Raw genomic sequence first — 12,364 nt, 5'->3', positions numbered from 1 at the left:
AAGCCAGATCTTCCAGCTCTCCTGACTGTGTGACCAACATGCTAACCACTAAGTCACTGTACAGCCTGTTAGGTTATTTGGAGACTATCGTCCATAGGTATGAATGTGAGTGTAAATGGTTGTTTGTCTATACTGTATGTGCCCTGCGACTTACTGGCGACCAGTCCAGGGTGTACCCTGCCTCTCGCCCAATTTCAGTTAGGATAGGCTCCAGCATACCCTATAGAGGTGTTAGAGGTGTCAAGAGGGCTCTAGAGGACCCCTGACGGAACTTTCTGGCTGCCCGCCACTCAGCCTCCCTAGGGAAGACATTTGCTGCGACACACACATTTCTCTGACTAACTCTACTACAGTATATTTGGTAATACGAGTGTAAAGGCGACTATATGGGTCTTATTTCATGTCTAGAGGGCTCTTATAATGTTAAAAAAAACGTATTTAGTAGGTCCTAAACAGGTTGTCTACACTCTAACTATGAAAATATTCCATTTATAAATAACAAATCCTACTTTTCACTTAAATTCACTTATCACGGTTGGGTCTGGAACCAAAAAAAAAACAAACACCAAACCGTATTCGACCCTTCTCGCATCCCTAGCAAGCCACACACAGAGAGGCAAAGAGGCAGAACCCTAAATTAAGTAGTGCACTCCCACAAAAGACCAGCCAGTCGTCTGAAGTCCGATTTCGATCTGAGAGGATAAGACAGTTAAATGTAAGACAGCCAAAGCAAAATATTAGGGGACAATAAATGGGCAAGAGAGAAGCGAAGGACAAACTATGTCGCCTTGTGGGGGTCAAGCGCATGTCAGACTCACCTGTGGTGCCAAGAAGCGCTATCAAAGGGTTAGGTTGCAGGTCGAGTTTCACAATCAGGGTTGAAAGACTTTCCTCCAATACTTCTCCAAACTAGGACATGACCAAAACATGAATAAGTGTAGCCTGAACACGGATGGCACGGAACAGACAGTGGTGGCAGATACATGAGGAGGGCTATGTCCGACAGTGGATGATGGAGCCGTGACATGACATGACACATGACATGACATGACATTCCATGACATTCCTCTCACATTTGTCACACTGGGGATCCACCTCTGGGTATATACGGGCTAGTTTGGTTTGAGACATGTGAGTCCTGTGTACAACTTTAAATTGGAGCAGATTATGACGGGCACAAACAGAGGTTGAATTTATCATTTTCAAAATTGTATGCCACATGTCCCCCGTCAGAGATACAGTATATTCAAGTCTTGATGCTATACCATTATAATGTTAGTGAGAGAGGTCTGTCCTCTGCCCAGAAGTTTACTATACAGTAAATGGTAGAAATCAACCCCCTACATGATGGTTCTAGGTGGGACAAAGACCAGTCACACTCGATAGGACAGCTCTAGTCTGAGAGCTTGGTGCAAGATCCACTGTATTTATCCTCTAAAGGAGGAAGCAGGTCCACACATGAATGTTTGGCTCTTTAGTGGTGTCAAATGACGATCGGCAGGCAGAGGCCCCACTCCATTGTAACGATTGTTATTTGACACAACTAAAAATGTTACGAAAAAAAAGTTGTATCCTAAAGAGGGAAAAAAGTCTCAATTTTTTTATTTTACTTCGTAATATTATGAGGGAAAATAATAATAAATTTACTAAAATGGCATGACGTTACTAAAATGATTAATTATTATAGTTAAAATTAAGTTAAAATATTATAATATTACTATGAAAAACAAAAAAAACAAGTTGACATTTTTGAAAAATTTGGTTGGGAAAAAGTTATAATATTACAGGAATAAAGTCATCATTATAAGAACATTTTCAGGAAGACAGTTTAATTAGTTGAAAAACAGCCAAAATGTCAAAAATAGCTTAATATTTTTTAAGTTGTAATATTATGAGAACCAAACAAAACAAGTTGTAATTTTTAGAAAATTTGGTTGAGGGAAAGAAGTTTGAATTTGGTTGGTCATTTTATCCAACGTTTGCACTGTGGTCAATTTTGCATGTACACTCTATCGTTTAACAGGGCTTGAATGGTTGCATCTATTTTTTTACTAGTCTTTTATATTTGCATTGTTCTTTTTCATAATCCTTTTGCTGTTGTTTTAGGGCATAGTTGTCAAACACAAGGCCCAGGGGCCAGATGTGGCCCGCCACATCATTTTATGTGGCCCGCGAAACCCTGGGAATAATGCATGTCAATGTACTTCACCTTTGTCCTTCTGAATGTATTTCATCTGTCATTTTGACAGAAAAATTGTACTGCATGCAATCCTTCTAAATGTCAGTATTATCTAATCATGCAGCAAGACATTCCAAGCATTTTTCAAAAAGAAATACTTGAATTCTGCTTGTCACCATGACATTCTCACTTCACGTCTCATTTCAAAGCAAGTTATCCATCAATTTGTTAGTAAAAATATAAATAATGAAATGCACGGGCAATTGTGTAATAATATCATGAGGTTATATTCATATTTCTATTCATATATACTGACCGTTAAAAGTGGCTGCGATGTGGCCCTCAATAAAAATGAGTTTGACACCCCTGTTTTAGGGTGACAATTTTTTACATCTGTCCAGGGACAACACATGAAAAATAGCTTTTTGGCTAATTCTGGTGCATTTGCAGCAACGTATACTGCCCCAGTCAAGTAAACCAATAAAATAAATAAATATAATAGGATGGGGAAAAAAGCCAAAATATTAGAAAATGTACAAAGACTATGTAAAAAGAAAGTTGATATATTTGGAAAATTAAAAAAACAACAGCAAAAATGGGGGGAAAAAAGCAAAGACCCAAGCTGATACTGATAATACGCTATTTCACCTACATCACAAAGCTGAGATGCATTTTTTTTCTTGAAATATATAAATACATATAACTTCTTAGCATATCTACATTACACGTGTTGCTTTACAAAATAGCAAAGTGGCCCTTGCATCCTTCCATTTTTCAGTATGTGGCCTTCGGTGGGAAAGGTTTGGACACTCCTGGCGTAGAGTATCTATATTTCTGCAGCATGGAAAGCTGTGAACAAATGAGTCAGTAATGTTTGTAATGCATTTTATTGCGCCTACTCAGGCAAACGTCTCCTCCGGCACTACTAAGCCAAGCGTTTTCAAAGCATGCACCGTGAGACGCCCCTCAGTGAAAATAAAACAGCATGGGAATGCCATACTTTCCCCCAGGAGAGGCAAACCAAGCTTTGAAAAGCTTAAGCCTGAGGCCTCGTGTATGCTGGGGGTGGGGCTTAGTCCGTCATTGCGTACTCTGCCCAAGCAGGGCTGCCCGTTGCTGTTTTACGCTTGAATTGCTTCTCTGAAAGGGAGGGGCGCAGACAATGTAGTCTTGGGGGCCCTGGGCACCTTGATCCATCTTTGGCTGTCACCCATGGACTCGCTGTGTGCAGCTCAGGCACTTAGCAGCAGGTACAGCAGTGCAAACTCTGAACCTAAACATCAACCAGCTAGACCGCCACCCGATCCGGGTTTGATCCCTAAATATGTCTTACACACATATTAAACACATTTAAAGTAAAACATATTTCGCTACTCGCCACTAATAAATGATAAGGTAAGATGATCCATGAACACATGGAATCGAAGTCACAGCACACAACTATGGTGCGTTCAAGGACAGCCAAACAAAGTGCGAAATCTCAATGCTTGAGGAGTAACATTATCAGTGAAGCATAAAGACGTAAAAATGTTGGACATTTTTAAACACTGGTACGTGTACCAACTAGGGATGCTCCGATAGACTGGCCACAAATCAGTATCGGCCGACTTCAGTAAAAGAAATCGCGTGATCGGCATATGCCGATAAATGCCTTTCAATGCCGATCACACAAAACACAGAACGGCTTTTTGTTGTCTATGTTGTCTATGTGGTCTTTTCCAAAATGCGAAGGTTTAAGACTACAATGGATGAAGCAAGTACAGAGAACGAGACACTAATGCACGGCCACCCGGAGCTCTGTTATTTGCAATGTTCATTTCACAGAACACTGCTATGAAGGAACGCCTTTCCAAGAAGCATTTGGCTTGAAAGTATAATAGAAACACATTTTGGATGCTAGGACGCTATTCCTGATGCTACGTGGGAAAAAAGGACAAGAACAATGGCCTCATTCACGAACATCTTCTTAAAAGTCTTCTTAAGAAGTGTACTTAAGAAGGCGCGGGTTGGAAACTGCGCCACATTCACGACACGTTCTTAAGTAGGGATAATCGTTCGCTCCGGTGTTCTTAGGTTGATGAATGCCAACTGCGATGCCCGTGCATGTGAGGCCTAATTTGCATAGGTCACCGCCTATTATTTCCTATATAAGGTCAAAAATGTGCCGTGCGCAACAGGCAGCTTGAGGCGGAGATGGCAACGCGCAAGGGCAAGACTGAGCAGCAGCTGAACAACAAACGAAAGAAAAACTTCAATTTTACTGAAATAGAGGTGCTTTTACAAGGAGTGACCGAACACAAGACCACCTTATTTTCACGTGTATCCACCGGTCATCAGGCCATCCAAAAAGAGTCGGCCTGGAGCACCATTGCAGGAAACATAAATGCCGTTTCCACGGAGAAACGCGCCACCGCAGAGGTTAAAAAGAAGTGTTTTGACTTAAAATAGACTCAAAAAAAAAGATTAGACTGCACCGGAGGGATCTGGAGGAAACGGGAGGTGGGCCATCAATCAGAAACCAAACCATTTCAGAAACTCTAGAAAATATTTACATAATCATGATGGAAAAATAAAGTCAAAATACATAGTTTGTGTGTGACAATTTATTTTTTCTGTGGTTACATTTGATTAGACGCTGCCTAATTAATACAGCAGCCCCGTGCTCTGGCTCAAGACGTGGCTGGGGGCGCATGTCGTTATCTGGGGGTGCTACGTGCGCAATAGGCACACCACGTTTCATTGCGATGTTATTCTGATGATCCTGCACACCTGCAAGAACAGAGAGGGAAGCCTGAAGCCTGAAGCGGGACTTCAAATATTCGTCGCTTTCAGCAAATAAATCTAATGGTCCCTTTACATTCTCTCTCTGCGCAGCGCACATCCAGCCAGCTACTTTTTTTTTTTTGATGAATTGGGATTTGAATATATATTTATCCATGGAGTATATTTTAGTTGTTGTGATGGTAAATAATTGTTGGGATATTTTATTTGCACTACATTTTTTGGGATCAGGTTGCAAAATCCATCATGAGGGCGATTGCGCATTGAAAGTGCAAGCTTTGCTTGTGCGTAAGAGTCCTCCTGAGCGTTCGTAGAATTTGTTCTTAGATCTAAGAACTGTCAGTTAAGAACACGTTTCGTGAATGCCAAAAATCTTCGTAAGAAGGCTTTAAGAACACATTTGTGCGTAAGAACGTTTCGTGAATGAGGCCCATTGACGTCAAAGTTGTCAACAGAACAGAGTAAGTCAGTCTTATTTACAGATTGTAATCGAAACACAATGCCACCATAGCGACAAGCCTGCAAGCATTATACATGTTATATAAACATATTTTCACAGCGATATGTTGATGGTGGGGGGAATGGGTGGGCGACGGTGACAAAAAACACATAAAAAAAAAACTCTAAAGACCCCTTTTCGCTCATTAAGAAGCCGATTTAAAACAATAACTGAAGAATAAGCAAATCCAAAGTAATTTACACTAACCGTTCTGTGTTTTGAAGCCAACCAAGCGCCGTCTTCATGCCTTGGTCATTACCATCAGACACCTCCGCATCAGACACGCTAATTTCATCATCAGTTACTGAATGATACGGTTTGAATAAATAATAAGGCTTATTTCCCTGTTCTGCAAGTTCTTTATTTCAAGTCCAGGTGTTTCTTCCTCCTCGAAAACTATTGACAAATTGCTCAAATCTTCGCGATCGTCACTGTAAATATCCTCTGTCTCCGCCATGTTTGTTTACCTACACCGACGTCACTTCAGGAAAGGCCCCTTTTCTGTGACGAGTTCGTCATGGCTCTCTCCATGAACTAAAAATGTCTGCGAATTTTCCGTTCGCTTTCAAATAACAAACAACGTACAACATAATTACAAACAATATACAGTACAAGATATTTACGCAAAGTTGATAAATCGTTCTTAGTGACCCTTTAAATTATCTCACAACAGGCACAATAATAACATAATAATCATAATAATAATCAAAATACCACGGACTACTGTTGCGGCTGTTAACCACGCAAAGCTGAAACTCAACTCTAAACCACCGACGTCACTTACTGTCATCACTCAGTTCCCCTCGGGAACACATTTGCTGTGACACACACAAGCACAAAGTCTTATTTATGTTGCAAACATCTTATTTTCTCTGATTAAATCTACTATATTGAGTAATATGAGTTTAAAGGTGACTTTATGGGCATTATTTCATGTCTAGAAGCCTCTAATAATGATTAAAAAAAACATATTTAGAAGGTCGTTAACAGGTTTTCTCTGCTCTAACTATGCAAATATTCCATTTATGAATAAGGAATCCATTTTGCAGAAATTCACTTATCATGGTCAGGTCTGGAACCAATTAAGCGCAATAAACGAGGGATTACTATATACACTTTGCGCATGACAAGGATGTCAACACCCCACAAATGCACACTGCAAAGGATGACGACCCTGGATTGGGATACAGCAAATGTTTTATGTCTACGGACTGGAAGCAGCTGAAATTTCACTCAAGTCACACGCCTTTTATGAACACATTTTTTGTCCCCTACTGGTTGGGGCACATGTCAAGACGTGGTATGAAGAATGGTCAATTTATGCAGAGCTGTGCCAAGCCCTGCCATTAAGCCATATTTGGTGCTGAGTGAGCGAAAGCTGAAAAGGAAAAAGAGAAATAACTTGCAAATGTGCTCAAGAATAATCCTGCCATGCAAATACATAGTTAGCTAAGGATGGATATCAGTCCATACTTCGCACAATTACCTTTAAAGAAGCAGGTCATGTAGTATAACAATGACGGAGTAGCACGGGTACAAACCTAATTCGGCACCCACATCTCTGCTGACCTCTGCTGGCTGGCTGGATGTGACACAGCATTAGTCAATATTTAACAGCCAATCATGATTGGTCAGCATTAAAACAATGAGGACTTGTTTCTCTCTCGCACAACTTCAAAGGATTATGCCTCTCTTCCATTCGATATTTTTAATTCCTAGTTTTGTCAGTAGAAACTGACCAACTCCCGTCAATGAAGGCAAGTTGTTGCAAAGGTTTTAAGATGCAAACAAATGCTGCCCTCTGCTGGACGTTCCCAGTAGGCGACGTCACCGTGGATGAAAGCAACCAGATTTATTACTGACTGCATTCTTTGAATGCTAGAATTAAGATGAGTGAATAAGATATTATGTCAGATGAGAAACTGGCACATCACAGTTACGAACCATACTAAATACTCCCAAATACATGTTTTATTACACGCGTCCCTAAACTGCAAACATTTTAACATGTATGTGAACTCGCACATGCGCAACAAGCTCCAGCACTTCCCCCGGCTTGTCCCGAATATAATGATTGTCTGACATGTTACCTGTTTGCCGTTTTTAATATAGCTGGCGGTAGCAAAGGTGCGTAAAACAGGGAGTGAATGAGTCAAGGAGCCGTGTACCTGTGAGTCCCGATTCAGTTTTGCAAAAATCCCCGGTTTTGAACGACTCGTTCAATACTCGCACATCTCCACTCAGCTGTCAATCATACGATTTGTATGTCGTGGTGACCCTCCACGCGTGTTAGGAAAAGTGTGCAATCTTTGGACGCCTCCTTCGGGATGGACAGCGAGGATGAGGACGTGGAGGAGGTCGTGAAAGGTGAGTTTTAGCTGAACTATTGAAGTGTCTTGTTGCTCGCTAGTCGGCCTCCGCGGCAACACGGCGCCGGGGACTCGATTTCAGAAGGAACACCGCCTGACGTGCAGTGAGGACGGCCTAGCTTCTGGTACAACTTACGCTGCTGCTTCACTGCAGGAAGTCATTTTAACCGGCAAGCAACCAATACATTCTTCTAACAAATACAAGATGTGTTGTGTAGGGACACTACTAGTGAGTGAACACGTGATTACCGGCAAATCACGTCATATTGTAAACTATTCAACGGAAATGATTATGTTTGATGTCTTCTCAAGGGGCATTTACTATAGAACTTCAACTTGGATGTAATTTAGAGTAGTCGTGTAGCTTGTATAGCAGCACACCACAGAAAATGACTCAAAGTTTAGAGGCGCTGCAACTATACAGTAATAACATAGTTTCCCATAGGACTGCAATGTATCTGTGGCACTGGGTTGCAAGGGGCGAGGACATTAAATGAATATCGGTCTTTGCAATAGCAATTTTTACATTTTGAATTGATAATCAGACACTATAATAATGCAGTGAGTGAATATGAATATATTGCAAAAATCAATGGAGTCAAATAACTGGGCTGTGTTTAGGTCCACTGGATGATGACGGCCAACCTCATGGACTATGCACCGTGACCTACTCATCCAGTGATCGCTTTGAAGGACACTTTACACACGGAGAGAAGAACGGGAAGGGCAAATTCTTTTTCTTTGATGGAAGGTACTTGCGTATAATTGTCAAAATATATGTATATAAGCTAGCACTGTATGTGTTCATATTGAAAGCAATTATAAGTATCATAACCTCCCTATATTTAAAGGGGAAAAATGGCAGGTTTGAAAATAAGTTAGCCATCAAACGTTGACACTTTTGTGTAATGGTGTAATTCAAACGACAATGTCTACAAATAACGTGTCGTATTTTTCCTTTTTGCTGGATTACCTTAAATACATTATGGTTGTATTTTTCAGTGCTTCTACCTATGGACCTTTTGACAGTCTGACAACTTCATGCACAATATTAATATCAATAAGTCATTGTGCAATATTTAGCTTAGGTTTCTGAAGAACACTTCCATACATGTGCAATCTTCAACATGTGATACCAAGAAAAATGTTGTTAAATGGTAATTTTTACAAAAACTTAAATTGTATATAATATATTGTATTCTGTATTAGGGATGGGGACGGTATTGTATTGGGTTCTGATACCAGAGTAATCCACGTACTGAAAAGTTCCAATACCAAATGCGGAGATTTCCGATCCATGAGACATTGATATTCAGCTTGTGGCTAGAAGATTATCAACAAATGTAGCTACAATAGTAGCAAATTTAACTAGAAGAATGTCAGCGAATGTAGCTAAAAGAGTATCAGCAAATATAGCTAGAATAGTATCAGCAAACATAGCAAGGAGAGTATCAGCAAATATAACGAGGAGAGTTTCAGCAAATGTAGCTAGAAGAAAGTTAGAAAACATAGCTTGAACAATATCAGCAAACACAGCTAGAAGACTATCAGCAAACAGCTACGGGAGTATCAGCAAACGCAGCTAATAGACTATCAGCCAACGTAGCTAGTGGATTATCAACAAACATAGCTAGAAGACTATCAGCAAATGTAGTAGGAATAATATCAGCTAACCTGGCTAGAAGAGTATCAGCAGATGTCGTTAGGGGAGTATCAGCAAATGCAGCTAGAGGAATACCAGCAAACGCAGCTAGAAGATCGGCAAACATACTGTGGTTAGAAGAGCATCAACTAATGTAGATAGAAGAAAGTCAGGAAATGTAGCTAGAAGAGCATCAGCAAAAGTGTCAGCAAATGTAGATAGAAAAATATCAGCAAACGTCTCCACACATCGTGCCACATGCACACACACACACACACACACACACACACACACACACACACACACAAAAAAGTGCTCCATTTGACGCGTTCACAGTCACACCAAACAGTCTGCAATGACAAATTCTTAACACAACACAACCTATCTTCTTCTCAGTACCTTGGAGGGCTTCTACGTGGATGATGCTCTTCAGGGCCAGGGCGTGTATACATACGAAGATGGAGGGATCATGCATGGCACATATGTGGACGGTGAACTCAACGGGCCGGCTCAGGAGGTGGATGGAGAAGGTCGTCTGGTCTTCAAGGGCCAGTACAAAGACAACACTCGCTATGGGGAATGCTGGGTGTACTACCCTGTGAGTCACATCCATGCTTACTGCCTATTTGGAACATTGACAAATCATCTTTTCATTGTTGAATGAATGTGTTTTGTATATTGTGTTGCTTCCAGGATGGGGGCTGTATGTTCGGAAAGGTGAACGAAGACGGGGAGATGACCGGAGATTCATTAGCATACGTCTACCCTGATGGACGCACAGCCCTTTATGGAAGTTTTGTGGACGGAGAACTCATCCAAGCTCTGCTGGCCACCCTGACTGTTGGCGAGAGTGGAAGGCCATCTTTTGAGGTCACGCCCAGTAGTAAGCAAGAAGTCGTAATGCAGACACTTGATGCAATCTTTCACGTACTAGTACCTCACAAGAGTACATCGCTCACATTTCTGCAAACATTTCTAACATCTGCTATCCAAGCTGTACACTGACTACTTTAGTTTTGTCCGATGAAAAGATATAATCAAATATTTGCATAAATGTGAGGCCTGTACAGTAGTCCCTCGTTTCAGTAGGATTCCTTATTTATAAATTGTATGTTTAGAGCATAGAAAGAGCTTGTTCACGAGCTTCTAAATGTTTTTTTACATTAATAGAGCCCTCTAGACATGAAATAACACCCCTATAGTCACCTTTTTATTTTCCAATACTTTCTTCAAGGTGCAGTGTACACACATGACAAGTCCACGTCCACCTGTATCGCTACCCATGCTTTGCTTCCTGACCCTTATGAAAACCAGAGGTAGGTCAACGTTATCCAAGACTTTGAGGCAGACCTCTTCTGTCTAAGGTCTTCCTGTGTTTGTTGAGGGTTTTTGTGGCAGACTCCATGATCGAAGGTGCTGGACAGGGTCTGTTTGCCAAGACGGATGCTGAAAGAGCCACTGTGATGGCTTTTTACAATGGAGTAAGAATCACACACTCAGAGGTACAGTATGCGACACCGTATCAGCTGATGGGCTTTTCTTTGCCGCATCGTCTTGGTTCTGAAACCCATTTTCCTCCTCAGGTGGACAAGAGAGACTGGTCTTTGAACGGCAACACAATCTCACTGGACGAGGATACCGTGATCGATGTACCGCAGCCGTTTGACCAGACAGAGAGATACTGTGCCTCTCTGGGTCACAAGGCGAACCACTCCTTCACCCCCAACTGCAAATATGACGTGTGAGTACCAAAGCGCTGTCACAAAGTCTGACAGTTTGCTCGGGACTTCAAGCGGGTTTTGGTTTTGCAGGTGTGTTCACCCTCGTTTTGGGTCGATCAAGTGCATTCGAACATTAAGAGCTGTGCAGAAGGATGAGGAGCTGACGGTTGCCTATGGTTACGACCATGCAGTGACTGGAAAGAACGGCCCGGAGGCCCCCGACTGGTACAAGCAGGAGCTCTTTCTGTTCCAGCAGAGACAGTCTGAAGATGCAGTTAGTCATTTTGGACAGTAAAACTACTATCGGACTCACTTTATAGAAAAGGTCAGTATGATGTTTGGCGCTATCAGGCCTTTCAGTTGAAACAATACAAGATCTTAATGCAAGATTGAAATGCTGAATTTTGACCCACAAGTGCCAAATTATTCTCTCTGCTAACAATGGACAATCTAGGTAACCAATTTATTGTTTTTTTAGGACTTGTGAAGGCGAAAGAAATTATTTAACAAAGCTCTAGAACCAGTTTGTTCTGTGCCACAAAATAAAAAAAATTAAATCCTCATGCCATCAGTTCAAAATTGGGTTTTTGTCTTTGAGATACTTTAAATAAAGCAAACTATTCTCAGCATGCAATATAGGCATCTACCCGTGCATCTTTTTATTACCGAAAACCAGGATACTCGTCCGAGTGTCTTGTCCAGCCATGCAGCCCCATTTTATATATTAATGAAAATCTGTATTTTTTTATTTAATATACATGTTTACACTAAAACCTATTATACAATGACATTTAGGATTTGTTAGCTTCTGATATTCATGTGAACATGTCAAAAATGTACTGAAGTTATCCAACAGCTGCACAGCTTTTACTTTCTGGGGAAAAGAAAAAAAAAACAGGATATGTCCTGGGAAAACAGAACATTATGTCACCCTGACTTGTAAAGCAACATACAGCATGTACCGATGCTAAGACGTTATGTGTATTTCAAGAAAAAACTCTTTATCAGCTTTGTCTCTTGGCTCATTTTTCCCATTTTGCTATTTTTTTTTTATGTTCCAAATATATATAACATTCTTCTTAAATAGTCTTACATTTTCTTCTCGGAATATGATTTTATTCCCATAATATAACTTTTTTTCCTCATAATATTACAGAGTTGTTCTTGTAAAAT

At 40.8% G+C, this 12,364-nt stretch overlaps 1 protein-coding gene across 2 annotated transcripts; it reads left to right on the top strand.

The window, feature by feature from the left end:
• The first annotated feature begins 7,510 nt into the window (after positions 1 to 7,510).
• setd7 (SET domain containing 7, histone lysine methyltransferase) lies at positions 7,511 to 12,197 on the top strand. 2 transcript variants are annotated; one of them, XM_054792549.1, is made up of 8 exons: positions 7,511 to 7,826; positions 8,450 to 8,579; positions 9,867 to 10,068; positions 10,164 to 10,353; positions 10,705 to 10,786; positions 10,855 to 10,972; positions 11,054 to 11,211; positions 11,282 to 12,197. In XM_054792549.1, exons 1-8 carry the CDS (start codon positions 7,787 to 7,789, stop codon positions 11,484 to 11,486), a joined length of 1,125 nt encoding a protein of 374 aa, XP_054648524.1. In that variant the 5' UTR covers positions 7,511 to 7,786; the 3' UTR covers positions 11,487 to 12,197. The 2 variants fall into 2 exon arrangements, 1 of the variants encoding a protein (XP_054648524.1); XR_008572938.1 differs by lacking the exon at positions 11,282 to 12,197 and having other exon boundaries at positions 10,835 to 10,972; positions 11,054 to 11,093.
• The last annotated feature ends 167 nt before the right edge of the window (positions 12,198 to 12,364 follow it).

The sequence above is a fragment of the Dunckerocampus dactyliophorus genome, chromosome 11, assembly GCF_027744805.1.
Source record: "Dunckerocampus dactyliophorus isolate RoL2022-P2 chromosome 11, RoL_Ddac_1.1, whole genome shotgun sequence".
NCBI classification, from domain to species: Eukaryota; Metazoa; Chordata; class Actinopteri; order Syngnathiformes; family Syngnathidae; genus Dunckerocampus; species Dunckerocampus dactyliophorus.
The sequence above is the reverse complement of the archived record's forward strand: the minus strand, read 5'-3'. Positions and strand labels throughout refer to the sequence as shown.

Excerpts from the sequence above, each read along its gene's own strand:
- setd7 (XM_054792549.1), top strand. The coding sequence starts at position 7,787 with ATGGACAGCGAGGATGAGGACGTGGAGGAGGTCGTGAAAG. Across the intron at positions 7,827-8,449 it reads CGTGGAGGAGGTCGTGAAAG|GTCCACTGGATGATGACGGC; the intron begins GTGAGTTTTAGC and ends GGCTGTGTTTAG. Across the intron at positions 10,787-10,854 it reads GACCCTTATGAAAACCAGAG|GGTTTTTGTGGCAGACTCCA; the intron begins GTAGGTCAACGT and ends GTGTTTGTTGAG.